At 43.6% G+C, this 15,583-nt stretch overlaps 1 protein-coding gene across 7 annotated transcripts in view; it reads left to right on the top strand.

Annotated features, from left to right (window-relative positions):
- The window catches only part of ARHGAP25 (Rho GTPase activating protein 25), an 89,304-nt gene that overhangs the window by 63,922 nt on the left and 9,799 nt on the right, over positions 1-15,583 (top strand). For 5 of the 7 annotated variants that reach the window (XM_074398825.1, XM_074398829.1, XM_074398808.1 and 2 more), the window contains 5 exons: positions 2,448-2,655; positions 7,840-7,972; positions 10,902-10,975; positions 12,542-12,663; positions 13,692-13,888. In XM_074398825.1, the coding sequence (XP_074254926.1) occupies positions 2,448-2,655; positions 7,840-7,972; positions 10,902-10,975; positions 12,542-12,663; positions 13,692-13,888 (734 nt within the window). The remainder of the gene's footprint in view (positions 1-2,447; positions 2,656-7,839; positions 7,973-10,901; positions 10,976-12,541; positions 12,664-13,691; positions 13,889-15,583) is intronic. The other 2 variants (XM_074398814.1, XM_074398810.1) reach the window with 1 other exon arrangement.

The raw sequence follows: 15,583 nt of genomic DNA, 5'->3' as shown, positions 1-15,583 counted from the left end.
TGTTTCTCACCGTGTTTTGTGTGGTCCTGTTATTTTCATAACTTGATGATAAACTCATTAAAAGCAGGAACCAGGTCTTCCATGCCCCTTGTCTGCACAGCCCATCCCATGGCACCTGCTGCTGGCACATGGCAGGGCACTCAATGCATGCTAGTGTGAAGCTGAATTCATATACCAAGGAGATTCCTACTAGTGTTTACACTAAGGAAATGCTGAAATAACCATTAGTCATGGAAAATACTTGCTTAAAGACAAATTCATTCACTAAATGCTTCAGCAAAATGTATTGACTATCTGCTTTGTGCTGGGGTTATGCAGAGTGGTGCTTTAGAAAGGCAAGCAGCAGGAGGGTTTTGAACATGGTAGAGAGAAGAGACTGCAGTGGTTACAGGTGAGAGAGGAGGCCTGCCTAGCCTGGGTAGTGGGTGGGAGTGGAGAGAACATGAGAGCTGAGGTGGGAGATTAATCTTTCAACAATAGCAAAGATGTAGACTCACATGGGATCTTTCAATTAAAAGAGAAAATTTTAAGATACAAAGAGAAAGAGTAAGTACTGGAAGAGATGGAAGAAATGGAACCCATAGTTCAGGAAGGCATCATCCTAGATGAAAGGTGGTACAGCTTTATAAGGGTGGAATCCACAGCAACTCAAGATGGGAGGGAGGGCATCAACCTGAGAGGATCATGGGGAGAGTCAAGTGACTTTGCAAACGATGTCCTAAGGATTGAAGTGCTGGGTGCAGCAGAGCCCTGATGATGGCAGAGGGAAAGTCAGGCAGAACAGGATGGAAGCCATGGCTTGTTTTCTGAAACTCCAGGGCATGGAAGCCTGGTGGGAGAATGGGTAGGCAGTGGTTGCCTTGATTTGTAAACTTGTCACACTGCCGGAGCAGGGAAACTGTGGAGACACAAGTTTGTCCACCTGGGCAGAGCTGGGGTGGAGCTGGCCTACACTTGCTTTGCTGGAGGCAGGGTAATTTGGGAAAATATTTTTGGAAAGCAATTTGCATACCATCAAGCTATAAAAATGTTCAAACCTCTTGGCCCAGTAATTCTACACATGGGAAGGAAATCGTTGTAAAGAAATAGTTCAAAAGATTGAAACGCTTTTTGTTATCTATCCAAATGTTTTTTTTTTGAGACGGAGTTTCGCTCTTGTTACCCAGGCTGGAGTGCAATGGCGTGATCTCGGCTCATCGCAACCTCCACCTCCTGGGTTCAGGCAATTCTCCTGCCTCAGCCACCTGAGTAGCTGAGATAACAGGCATGCGCCACCATGCCCAGCTGATTTTTTGTGTTTTTAGTAGAGACGGGGTTTCACCATGTTGACCAGGATGGTCTCGATCTCTTGACCTCGTGATCCACCCGCCTCGGCCTCCCAAAGTGCTGGGATTACAGGCTTGAGCCACCGCGCCCGGCCCCAAATGTTAATGAATTAAACAATTAATTAGAAATTATGCATTGTACTGCATACATTCCAGGATCTCTGCCAGGTGAATGAACATGTTTGCTGTGGCAATGTTTATAATCAGGACATAGTAAACATTCCAAATTATTTTAAATGTTACAGTGCTTTGGTACTATGAGACATCTATGTGATAGACCACAGTAGTCCCTCTTAAATCCTTAGGGGATATATTTCAAGGCAGCAGTGGATGCCTGAGACCTCAGATAGTACTGAGCCTTATATATACTACGTCTTTTCAGTCTTATAACTGATGTAACTACTAAGTGACTCCCGGGCAAGTAGTATATACAACGTGGATACATTAAACAAAGGGATGATTCATATCTCAGGCTGGACCAAGCGGGACCACGAGAGGTTTCATCATGCTACTCAGAATGACATGCAATTTAAAACTTATGAATTGTTTGTTTCTGGAATTTTGCATTTAATGTTTTCAGACTGCAGTTGACCGTGGATAAGGAGGGATGCCGTATTGCATTATGCTTTACTACTCTGTGTCACGAGTGGAACTCAGACAGCCTGCTTGCTGCCGTGGTTAGGGCACATTCTCAGGAGTTCACTGCCTGGGCTTGAATCCCACCTGTGCCATGATCTGAGCTGCCTGACCTTGGCAAGGGTCTAAGGCTCAGTGTCTTTAACAGTAAAGTGGGTGTGACATTAATACCACCTCATAGGGTTGCTGTCAAGATTAGAGGACAAAAAGTGTGCAATTCCTAGCAAAAAGTACTCAGTAAAAGCCAATTGTTATTTTAAGTATGTAAGAAATGTGGGTCAATATAAAAAGACTGGAAAAGACTGCCTTAAATTTACAGGCCCCTATTTATAGCTTCAGGAAATATTATGAGTGATTCGTTTCCCACGTTTTGTCTAGTATCATTGCAATAAAACCTGTGAAGTCACAGGTGACACAGAAAGTCAAGAAATAGTTCATCCAACGAACGACAGAATGATGGGCAGGTTCTGTTTGCTCTCTCCTCAGCAGTGTTTGGCCAGCGCTTGGATGAGACTGTGGCCTATGAACAGAAATTTGGCCCCCATCTGGTGCCCATCCTGGTGGAGAAGTGTGCAGACTTCATCCTGGAGCACGGTCGGAATGAAGAGGGCATCTTCCGTCTGCCTGGGCAGGACAACCTGGTGAAGCAGCTGAGAGATGCCTTTGATGCCGGGGAGCGGCCCTCCTTTGACAGGTACGTTGCCTCTCGCTGCAGTGTCCCGCCTCTGCCCGCCCCTCAGCCTGGCTTGGCTGGGAGAGCCTCTCCATTCCAGTGGAGCCATGGGACTTGCATAGACACTTCTAAGAGCCCTGGCTTGCAACCGAAAAAGCCTTTGTTTTGCTCCTGATTGGGAATTGGGAGACTGGAGCAGAGTTAAGAGAGTGTGCAGATAGTTTATGTGAGAGATGATGTAAACCAGAACTGGAACTCTGCTGGGCAGATTCAAGTGATGTTTAGGACACAGGAGAAGGGGACATGCAGGGGAGAGGAGAAAGATGGGTCCTAGCTTGAGGCTCACCCTTCAGGTCAGATGAGGAACACGGAAGAGCTGAGCTGACTGTACAAACACTCGGTGTGGTGGAGAGTGCACCAGATCTATATCCAAGGGCATCAGTGGCCTTTGTTAGCATTCCAGGAGTGGATAGAATTAGGACTTCTTGTTAGTTTCCAAGATCACAGTACTACGTGATTCTGACTCAATTCTGAGTCCTTTTTCAAGGAGCACATCTGATATCTTGGCAGCCTGGCATTCCTAAGTCTTTCTTGTGGAGATCTGCCAGTCCTGTTTGGGGCATATCAGGCATAGTGACATTTCCTCCCCCACCCCCTTTCTCCCCACCTTTACCAGCCACTCAGTTAAAGTTCCTTCTCTGCCCACTCGGCTAGTACGATCCCCACCCAGTGTTGTGCAGTCTTCACCCCAACTGCCTGTGTGAACTTGTCCTGCTGGCATAAGATTGACTGCTCTTTCCAAACTAGCAGCCCATAAACCAAGATTTAGTAAGATGGGCCTGAACTCTATCCAGTTTCCAAAAATGAAAGTTGCCAAGCTTATTTTGGACAAAGGGGTTGGGTTGATTCTGAGAAAATTATGAAGACCACCAGTGCTGCCCAGTTTTCTTCCAAGCATCTCTGAGATCTCTTATGGCCACAGTCATAGTTTGGACCACCATATGGGCATCTTTCCTGCCCTTAATAAGTAATAAGTTAATTTCCCAAGGTGCTATATTTTAGCACCCTAGGATCTCCTAGGGAAGCAAGAGATGCAGTTGTTATTGGAACAATAGCAGGTTATGGACATCAAGCACGGGGACCTTTCAGCAGCCCATCAAAGCATTTTATTATCAGGCACCTGTTTCATTATGCTTGCCACCTTTATATTCAGTTTCTTTTTATGTTTGTAGTTAGCCTTGACCTGATGAAAGATACAGGCAGGTTGTTGCTAGAGCAATGCCATACGGTGCGCCAAAACAAATAGATGCGGTTGCCGGGATAACTGCCTTAGGCTTTAGCCTATGCGCTATAGAGTTGGCGTGGGTGGTGGTGTGGGAATCTTTGATTATTTTGAAATATTTGGGGCTGGAAGGAGGTAAAAATTACCTTATATTGTCATGACATCTCCACCCCTAGAACTGAGGGGTAGAATTTACAGATCCAGAAATAGGAAGGTCATCAGGGGCTCTTCAGGGGCTTCCCAGGGACAACTCTTAGGTCCACATAACCCTTGAGAGGACAAGTCTGATTTGGGAGGTGTGACTGGCTCTTATTTGGTTCTTATTGTTTAGTTACCTTTGAGCATGTTAGGAGAGACCAGGTCTTCTCTCTCTCTGGTTTCACTCATGATTCTGAAAACCCTCTTTCTCTCCTTTTCCTGCCTTCTCTCCACACCTTTTCTTACTCCCCACTTTTCATTCCATGGGTGTGTTTTGGTGTTGAAGGCTGTGAGGGTTAAGGCAGGGTTTTCAGAATCATGAGTGGACCAGGAGAGAGAAGCTATGGTTGTAGCTTTTCTGCTTCCTGTAAAAGGAATTTTAGGAGTCAGTGGGTGGAAGAAGGGATATTTGGGAGAGCAAGGAGTCCCCTCCTGGTGTCCCCAACTTCACGCCTATGGGAACTCACCCAGATTCAGATCCTCTGCATTGGTCACGTGCTGGGTCCCACCCCAAGATGCCCTACCCATGACCTCACTAGAGTAAAGGCGAGCAAAGGAGCTGCTGTTTGGTGAGACTAGTGTAGGTGTACCTGGTGTCCTTAGACACACAAATGTGAATTTTAAAATCTCTTGCCAAGTTTCTACCAGGATGGACACTGCCTGGCTACAAAGCCAACATGCTTCTTTACCCTATGTGTCTGTGAGAAATGCACTTACAGACATGCCACATTACAAGCATCAGAGCCATCTGAGGAGTCTTGAGTAATCCCTTGTGCATCAGCCATTAAACTCAGAAGCCGCTTGGCTCCTGACTTACTCTTAGCCCTTTTTTTATTTTTTATTTTTTTAAAAAAAAGATGATTTAAAGGTGTTCTATTGGGTTAGAAGAACAGCAAACTCAGAAAAAAAATAGTGCTACAAATTTAGACCATAAAATAGACATCTGAATTAGCCCTAGTACAATGGGGTGCTCACATTAAAACAAACATTTATGGAAATAATTGTACAAGTTACATGATGTTAAGTGCTAAAAAGGAAACTCAGTACTATGAAAACTTAGAACAGTGGCTTTTCACGTGGTCTGGTGGATTTAGGGAGGTCCCCAAGAAAATGACATTTAAACTGAGACCCAATAAACAAGAATGAGGAGTTAGCTAGGCCCAGCAGTGGGCATAACTGAAATATCCATACTGTAACTGTGTTTATAACCCCTTTCTGTTTTCTAATGATGGATGTTTTTGCTCTCTAAATTTCTCCTGATTAAACTGTCTAGCTGTCTTTTTTATTGTTGTTTCTCTTCAAAAGATCCAGTTTTTCTTTCTTTCTTTCTTTCTTTCTTTCTTTCTTTCTTTCTTTCTTTCTTTCTTTTTTTGAGATGGGGTCACACTCTGTCACCTAGGCTGGAGTGCAGTGGTGCAATCTCGGCTCACTACAGCCTCTGCCTTGGGGTTCAGGCGATTCTCCTGCCTCAACCTCCTGAGTAGCTGGGATTACAGGCACCTGCCACCACGCCCAGCCGTGACCTACTGCTCCCAGCCGGGATCCAGTTCCTTGACTTAATCATTTACGCTGTTGTTTCCATTACAAACTCTGTTTTCTTCACTCATTCCATTGCTGTGTTTCAATGTTGAGAGCTGTGCCCTGCAGTGGACAAAGCATAGAATACTGGAGGCATAGGGTAGTGAAAGGAGGGGAGGGGATTACAGGGATCAGCCTCACTTTAGGATAATAGAATTGAAGAGATTTGGAAGGCTGAGTGGATGGAGTGTGTGAAGGAGAGGCCCCAATCAAATGCGAGTCCCAGGATGCTGAGAGAGACAAGCGGGTGGACTGCAGTGTAGGAACTTTTGTGGGATGCAACTTTTGGACTTTGGGAGGATTCTGCTCCTGCAAATTGTCAGCTGACTGTCTTTCTGCCACTTCTCGGGAATTTCTCCTAACGTATTTTGACAAGAGTACTTTTCCTAGTCTGGCTTTGCCTTGGGTATTTTTAGGCAGTGACTCAGCAGGGAAGAATTTTCCAGAATCCTCATGTTAAATGAATGGTTCTCACCCCAGATTTCCTGAGGGCAGCCACGGAGCATCGAGTGGGTTCTGTGCCAACCTGTGTTTTCCTATTCAGGTAAAGTTCACAGGCTGCATAGAGGGAGCCTTTTCGGAAGACAGCTCCAACAACTTGCTGTCAAAACCGAAGCCAAATGCACACAAAGCCCCAAGACAGAGCTTTACAATCAAGGCCCAGTGTTCTTTTTTCTGTTGCCTCAGGTGCTTCCCCTCTCCTCTTGTCCAGATCCACCCCTCCCTTCCTTCCTAGGACCAGGAGGCATGTCCTCCCGCCTATTCTATATTTCTCATCACTGAAATCACGGAGGTTCCCAGGTTGTTCTGGACCTCTTGTCACATCCTTTTCATGACACTACCAGGGCTGCTGCCTAAGAATGCCCGGTTTTATAAATATGAAATAAACATTTCTTCAGTAATCAGCTTCAGGAATATGGTAGTGAATCTTATTTTCTCTTGTAGCATTGCAGAATCGATGCAATCGCCTTGTAAGCCAGGGTCAGCAAAGTGTTCTTAATGGGCCACATATTAAATATTTAGGCTTTGCAGACCAGATGGTCTCTGTTGAAACCACAATACTCTGCTTAGCACATAAATGAACAAGTGTGGTGTTGTTCTTCTGTAATTTTACTTACGGATGCTGACATCTGAATGTCTTACAATTTTTACATCAGGAAACACTCTTCTTCTTGTGATTTTCCCCTCAGCTATTAAAAAATGTAAAGATCATTATTCATTGACAGGCTATACAAGTAGACGCAGTGGGACAGATCTGGCTCCTGGCCCGTGCTTGTGAAGCCCACCTGTAGATGGAGAAGCTGAACTGAAGAGCAGTGCCTCTTTCAGTCAGTCAGGCCCATGGTGAGGCCTCCTCTCCTCGTGTTCCAGGCTGACACACATGCTGCCTGTCTTACACCCTAACTCCTTACCACTTTTCAGAGCTCATTTGAGGTACTCTTTCATCTGAGAAGTCACTTATGTGTTCCCATCTTTGCCTTAGGTATTCTTTTTCCACCCTTCCATAGGATCCTGAATCCTGGGCTTCCTATAACATGGCATTAGCCACCCAGTATTGTAAGGACCTTGTAATGCTTGAGTCCCCATAGCTCTGTGGCTCAATGGGGTCAGGGCTCCTGTGTCCCTTGCATTGGTTACTGAAATCCCAGTGCTTGACAAGTATCTTGGACTTGGCAGGTTTTCTCAATGCTTATTGATTGATTGCATTAACGAATCTCAGCACTATTTTAGGCACTCTGGAAGATTAAAGAGATGAATGGACCAAGGATATAAAGGAGTTAACACATACAAAATTATAGACTAATTAGACAGTGGTAACTGTGAGGCACTAAATGAGTTGAAGAAGGAAGAATGCAATAAAGACTAAAATCATTAAGGAAGGTTTAGTAAAAATGTGGACCTTGAACTTATCTTTGAGGTAGTTGGGTGGAAGGGACAGAGGAAAATGTATTCGGGATTGTTGTTCCAGAAGGGTGAATTAGGAAAAATGTTTTGCTCTGATTCTTCTTTATCAGACTCTACTCCTCTGCAGAATTCCCCTTTGTAATTTACGGTTCCAGTCCCTGAATCACCAGGATGGAAGTGAGGAACATCCTAATGTTTTTTTTTCCAAAGAGTTTCAAAGAGTGTTGCTTATTTTCTTCCAGAGACACAGATGTGCACACTGTGGCTTCCCTGTTAAAGCTCTACCTCCGAGACCTCCCAGAGCCCGTGGTTCCCTGGAGCCAGTATGAAGGGTTCCTGCTCTGTGGGCAGCTCACGAATGCGGATGAGGCAAAGGTTTGCATCTTCGTAGAGTTAGTTGTCCTGCTTTAGAAGCAAGTGATTGGTTTTCTGGACACGATTCCACTAGGCAACAGTGGGTCAAGGGGCCCATACTTTTTGGTAAGACAGTCAAAATGAAACTTCCTAAGCAACAAAAGGCATATGAACTCAATCATAATGACTGGCAAACCACAGCCTTCATGAGATGTAACAATCCAATAAAGATCCGGCCCATAATCAAATACTACTGGCTCATATTAAAAGTAGTAAGAAAAGGAGGATACATCGAAGGAGGGTTTTTAAGCACTATACTGAGACTTGCTGGGACACAAGGACAGGCTGGAAGGCAAGCATGAGGTCACGTGGTTCAAGCTCTACAGCAGCTGTGAGTGTCAGGCATGGTCGTTCAAGAAATGCATGTGCTAGGGAGAAGAAGGACAGGGAAGGTTTTTTGATTGTCGTTCTTTTTGGCCACAGCTGCCTGTAGAGTCTGTAATCACCATCTGCAACATCGTGCTTATGAGAGTGTACAAGCTGACCAGCAGGATTTCTGATCCTGTATAAATTATTTCTAGAAAAGCCTCATAGTCAACAACGACCACACTGTAGTTATGTTACTATAATAAGCCAACCAACCAATGAAGGAAACTGATGAAACCCAACCAACAACAGCAATTCTTGATGATTTTTAAACAAGATTTTCAAATCCAAGTGATCCAAAAGAAGTTTATGTCACACTGTTAATATGAGGGTTTAACCTCTTTAAGTAGGTTGATTTATATCAATGACTATGTTAAAAGCCCTCTCTGGCAAAGTGGTACACAGAAAAATCTATAATGAAGACCTAGATTTAACTTTGATTTTGCCATTAGACAAATTATGCATCTTTTATAAGACTCAGTTTATTTACTTTGACCAATAGAACTTTCTCCGATAGTAGACCTTTTATATATCTGCACCATTCAGTATGGTAACCACAAGCCACACATGGCTTTTGGGCATCTAAAATGTGGCTAGTGCACCTGAGAAGAAGCCAAATTCCTAATTTTATTTAATTTTGATTTAGTTAAATTTAAGTAGCTACCTGTGGCAAGTAACTGCTCTATTGGACAGCACAAACTTAGATAATTTTCATGATAATATCAGCCATGCCTAGGATTGTTTTGAGGACCCAGGGATATGATAACGGTGGGTGACCTAAAAATGTTTTCAATATAAGGGGAGGTTTATTATCTTCCATGCTTCAAAATTTATTAGTCTGCTCCATAGAATATATTCACTTAAAATGAATGAAGAAATAGCACCCTAGCACGGTAAGAAAACATGGCTGTGAGAACTTCCATCCCTGACAGACAGTGCGGGGAGCATCATGATTTGAGTAGGTCCTGACATAAGAGAAAAGCTGACTTTTTATTTCAAAGTTAAGAAAGGAAGAGAACAATAATGATAGGGCTAACATGCTACAGGTTTTGTAGCTCTTCTCCAAACAAAAATTAGGTTGCATGATCTGAGGTAGGATATTTTGTGCATAACTTACAAATTTTATTGGGGGAGGGAGAAGGGGATATGAAAAGTCTTAACTTATATTGGTATATCTGCTCACCATTGTGAATGTAATAACATTGTATGGAATCGGGTTTAAAAGGCAGCTAAAAAGGTAAATGTGTCAGATAGTGTCTCCCCCGCTGGGTTCTGGGGAAAGTGAAGGAGGCACCTAGATACTGTTCTGACAATAAGATTCCCACCCCCACACTCACTTTAGACCTGCTTCTCCCAGCTTTTCTCAATCTCAGCGTCTTTGAGAGTTTCCACCTCTGTGGCAATGCATGTCTACACACAGGGACCAAGGTCCTTCTCACTGGTGAAAACGTGGCAGAGTTGGCAGCTGGGAGGGGTGAGTCTGTAGCAACCTTTGCAAAGAATTTACTTGGCTCAGCTGAAGAAGGGATCTCAGCATGAAGCTGATGCTGCGCTAAGAAGGTCTACATCTACAGGAGGTGCCACCTGTGGGCCGACAAGGCTGGAGGTGCGTTTTCTGCAGGACAGCTGCTCAGGTTTGAGGAGTGCCTGCATGCCGCATGGGAATTGTGTACCCTCTTTTTTTGTTGTTTTGTTTTTGAGATGGAGTTTTGCTTTTGCGTCCAGGCTGGCGTGCAGTGGCTTGATCTCAGCTCACTGCAACCTCTGCCTTCTGATTTCAAGCAATTTTCCTGCCTCAACCTCCTGAGAAGCTGGGATTACAGGTGCCCACCACTACACTCAGCTAGCGAATCGTGTACTCTCACAAGTACCATGTTGCAGATGGTGATTACAGACACTATAGGCAGCTGTGGTTGATAATACGGAAAAGCTCCCTTCCCTTGTCTCTCTGGCACATGCATTCCTTGTAGACCTTGCCTGACATCCACAGCCATCCACTGCAGAGCGTGAACCGCCTGCACCGCCCTCCACCCTGCACCGCCCTCCAGCATCTTCTGCCTGTCTGTCTCCCAGCAGGTCTCAGCTAGGCCATAGTGCTTGAAATCCTTCTCAGAAGTATCCTCCTTTTCTCACCAGTCTTAAAGTAATTCTGAGATATCTTATTATGGTCTTTTTCTTTATTGAGTTGTTACATCTCAAGCATTCATAAGCAAACAATTATTGTATGAGTTGTTAAACGGTCCTTCCTTAGAGTAGCTCAGGGTCAAGGGTAGGGTGCCGTGGTATAATCACGGATACATAAAAAGTACACATAACAAAAACTATGAACCTTTTTTTTTTGAAATTCTATGAGAATTTAGAGCTATTTTCATTTTTTTTAATCCGCAAAACTACAGGGATAGGAATGACTGTCAAAGTGTCATTTCTGCACAGATACAGCGATTCTGTTCCAGGGTCTTCTTGCTGGCACGTGGGCAGGGTCATTTACCGGTTAAATGATTTGCTTGTGTAAATCTCTTCCCAGGCTCAGCAGGAGTTGATGAAGCAGCTCTCCATCCTTCCTCGTGACAACTATAGTCTCCTGAGCTATATCTGCAGGTGAGAGGCCCCTGGTGTCAACTCTATGGTTTTCAACCCGATCAGAAAGAAGCTCCTAGTTAGAAGAGGAGGGACTACCTCTGGGAACACAGAGATTCTGGTCCAGCACTTTGGAATATCAGCTCCATTCACATAACACTAAAGTAGCTTCCCATATAATTTCAAGGTTTCTGAAAACCTGGTTGACCCAAAAAATGTACATGTTCCCGCGTTAGGCCTGCCTCAGTACTGCCCAGAGTCCTGGGACATGCAAGAGAACCCAGAATCCTTATAATGTTTCCAGAATGATCTCCCATCTTTGTGACTGTGAGCCACAGCTTAGTGCCAGGGAGACATTAATTCTGGGTCACCCTGGTTATTCTCCTTCAGCCCTTTCTGGAGACCTGCCATGCACCATCCCTGTGGCAACTCTAGCTGTGGATTGACCCAGTTCTGGCTGGGCTGGGAACTAGGATATTCATCCCAGACAGATCTGAATTATGTCTTTTTTTAAAAAAATAATTTGTTGTAGTTCCTAGATTGTAAAAGTCATACTTGCCTGACTTGGAAACCAGGAAGATATAGCAAATGGTAAATGAGAAATAAAAAGGACCCACAGTCCCCTCACCTAGCAATAAGTACTATTAACACTGGTGTTTTTCCTTCTGGGTGTTTCCTCTTCATGATAGATCTTTTCATACCTCAGTATAAATATAGGGGAACAATATTTTATACTAAATCAAAATTCTACCATATATATTTTTATGTATGTGTACATATATATATATATATTTTTATATATATATATATATGTATATATATGACTATCCTGCTTTTCTGGTTTAATTTTTTATTATGAGCATTTCCCTATGTCACAAAATGAGATTATAAATAACTTTATAGTATTTTATAATGTTTCATCATTTGGACACATCACCATTTATTTAGTAATAGCTCTGTATTTGAAATTTTTTGCTTCATTCTATCAATTTTTAAATGGTTCTTAGAGTATTTAGAAATTCCCTATTTTTACAGTGAATCTAAGAGCTTTGTTCCTCAAAGGGGCAGAATTTTAGTAAAAATCCAGTGTTATGGAGCACCTGCTGAGAATTAGCAATGCTTGTGCTCTAATCAGAGGATGGGAGCAAGGAGGCACCATGGATTCCCCAGCCCTGAGACATTCTTACCAATAAAGTTTTTCTCTCTGGAGACTTGGGTGGGATGGGTGCTGACAGCTGGGATATAAGCCTATCAAGGCAAGACGTGGATATGGTCAGATATCCATTTCACCTTTTCTAGTCCACTCTGAGCTCCTGAAGTGGCTCTTACTTCCTGCTTATGTGATTCCACCCAACTCCCCAATATGGCCTCCCAGGAGCTGGGCAGGACCCTCCTGGTTTCTCTTCCTTCTTTGGTCTTGGATCTTTCAGGATGAATTGAAATTCTTGTGGGCAGAGCAAGCTGGTCTCATTCCTGAGACTAGGAGGAAAGCATTGAGATCCATGCCAGAGTTCTCATTGGAACCGTGTGGTGCTTCCTCCTGTCTACTTCCTGCTTTCTACCATGGGATTTCTTGGCTACCTCCAGGTTCCTGCATGAAATACAGCTGAACTGTGCTGTTAATAAGATGAGCGTGGACAACCTGGCTACTGTGATTGGTGTGAATCTCATCAGGTCGAAGGTTGAAGACCCTGCTGTGATCATGAGAGGTATGGCTGGTCCGGTGATGAAAGCAGGTGCACAGGAAGTAACAAATACAGCACTCGCCCTGATATTTGTGCACTGCTCTGCAGTTTGTCAAGTATTTTAAGCTGGTTATCTTTCTCATCTGAATTATGCAGTAGCCTTGTGAGGTAGGCAGGGCAGGAACTGTGTCCATTTTCCAGATCACAACAAAAGACAGGTCAAGGGTTTGCCCAGTGGTCCCAGATTACAGTAGGCTAGCACAAAAATAGCTAGCTAGTATTTCTTAGTACTTCATTACTTTTAAACACCCTTAGCCAGATCTCCTGGGTTCAAGTGATTCTCTTGCCTCAGCCTCCTAAGTAGTTGGGACTACAGGCACACACCCCCACACCTGGATAATCATTGTAATTTTAATAGAGACAGGGTTTCACCATGTTGGCCAGGCTGGTCTCGAACTCCTGACCTGAAGTGATCTTCCTGCCTCAGCCTCCCAAAGTGCTGGGATTACAGGCATGAGCCACCATGCCCTGCCAGGTTTTATTTTATAAGCCAGCTCACAAAAAGGCTGCTTATGGAACTGTGCTGGGCAGGCTTCTGAGGTTGTGTCTTGGTTCAATGAACAAAAGTCCTGGCATAGAGTACTGACATCTGCCATGGATGTGGGCCGGTGGCAGTAAGCCTGGCACGTATTTGCTGTGTGTCTGATAGGAAACCAGATGTCATATTGAGCACCACATTATGAGAGAAAGCTGTTTTTATTTTTCTTCTGTTTTATTGCTTACTTTCCTGATCAAAAACTAATCCAGTGGACTATTGGCTCCCTCTAAAACAGCTCCTTCTTTCATTCTACTCCCATATCCTTTTATTCCATCACTTTCAACATCATCTCAACTCCAAGCAATTAAAAAGGGTCTTTTGAGAAGGAAAATGAGGCCCTTCTGGGCCATGTAGTTGTAGAACTGAGTTTGGGGACATCCATAAGTGGAGATCCTGGAGGACTGACTACTTGCCTCCTACACTATTCTACATATCTTTTTCTTCTTTCTTTCAGGGACTCCTCAGATCCAAAGAGTGATGACTATGATGATCAGAGATCATGCAGTCCTTTTCCCCAAGTCCAAGGATGTACCCCTGTCACCCCCTGCCCAGAAAAACGACCCCAAGAAAGCTCCAGTGGCCCGAAGCTCTGTGGGCTGGGATGCCACTGAAGACCCCCGAATTTCTAGGACAGACAGCTTCAGTAGCATGGTAAGGTGCAGAGAACCGTCTGCTTTCATTGGGTTCTTCCTTTAATCCAGGCAACTCCATGTAAGGCCTGCTCTGGGGTGGCAATTTGGGGAGTTTTAGATGATGCAGTGGCAGTGGGCACAACTGATACAGACACATCTGAACATACCTTGAAAGCCTGGCCTCTTTCCAAATCTAGTTTCTTTTTTCTTTCTTTCTTTCTTTCTTTCTTTCTTTTTTTTTTTTTTTTGAGATGGAGTATCACTCTGTCGCCCAGGCAGGCTGGAGTGTAATGGCACAATCTCGGCTCACTGCAACCTCTGCCTCTCAGGTTCGAGCAACTCTCCTGCCTCAGCCTCCCGAGTAGCTGGGACTACAGGCATGCACCACCACACCCAGCTAATTTTTTGTATTTTTAGTAGAAACAGGGTTTCACCATGTTAGGATGGTCTCGATCTCCTGACCTCGTGATCTGCCTGTCTCAGCCTCCCAAAGTGCTGGGATTACAAGCATGAGCCACCATGCCTGGCCTCCAAATCTAGTTTCTATTGGCGTTCTCGAGGGGAGTGAGTGACAAGTAGCCAATTGCCCAGTGACTGAGCAATGAGAATCCTCACCGAAGTCTACTCTAAAAGAGAGACTCAAGTGAAGCCCAGAGAAGTTCAATGGAAAAAATGTATACCACATTGTAAATGTTTTTATGAGAATTCTTGAAAATTCTGGGTGAACGGCCAGAGAAAACTGGTTTCCTGCTAACCCATGAAACGTGATTCCTTTCTCAGAGTATGTGATGTGTTTGTGTAATATTTCTCATTCCTCGATAAGCTGTCTCAGCCATGTCAGCCCCCACGTTTGTGCTGAAGGGTTGAAACTCACGTTCCCAGTGTCCAAAAGCTCTGCTGACTCTGAAATATAGACTATGTGAGGGCAATAATTTACAAAGGTCAAATATTTTTATATATTTATAGAAACAAATATTTTTACAAAGAATGTGAGAACTTTATATAATAGCTTGATCTTTATCGGTGGCCAAAAAATGGATTTAAGATTTCTAGTTGATCAGATGATTCAGGCTACCTACAGTACTGTTAACCCTGAAGATTTTTTTTAAAGGCAGGTAATGAGTAGTTGTGATTTTTCTTAGGGTAGGTATTTCTGGATGCAATGCATTTTACTAACACTCTAAAACTAAAATAAAAATTTTAAATGCTCATGCTTCATGTAACAAGATCATCCCACAGTCCTTGAGAATAGCCATTATTGTACTTATTTAACAGATTTCTGCTGTTTATTGATTTCTGTGGGCAGGAACTATGCTCGGAAATTTATACTGATCACTTCCAGAGTCCTCATATTACGTAACATTGTAGGGCAGAATTTATCATTTGTATTGTGTCATTGAGGAGCAGAAACTCAGAGAGGTCGGTCAGCCGGCCCAACATAGTAGCACTAACTTGTTATAGAGGAGGACTCAGATTCAGTTCTTCCTTTAGGACCCAGGTGCTTCTAACTCCAGGTAGGGTTTCTGAAGCAAATGATTGGCTACCAAGGTCAAAGGGAGGGCTCAAACCCGATTGTCTGATTTTATGTTTAGGTCTCACTTGATCTTAGCCAAGAGAAGCTAAGAAGCAATTGATTTTATGTTTAAGTCTCATATTCTCTCTCCTTTTTCTTTATGATTTCATTTAAAAATATATAATTTATGCACATGGTTCA

Source organism: Saimiri boliviensis, chromosome 1, assembly GCF_048565385.1.
Source record: "Saimiri boliviensis isolate mSaiBol1 chromosome 1, mSaiBol1.pri, whole genome shotgun sequence".
In the NCBI taxonomy this organism is placed as follows: domain Eukaryota; kingdom Metazoa; phylum Chordata; class Mammalia; order Primates; family Cebidae; genus Saimiri; species Saimiri boliviensis.
This window is presented reverse-complemented; position numbering and strand designations above follow the sequence as displayed.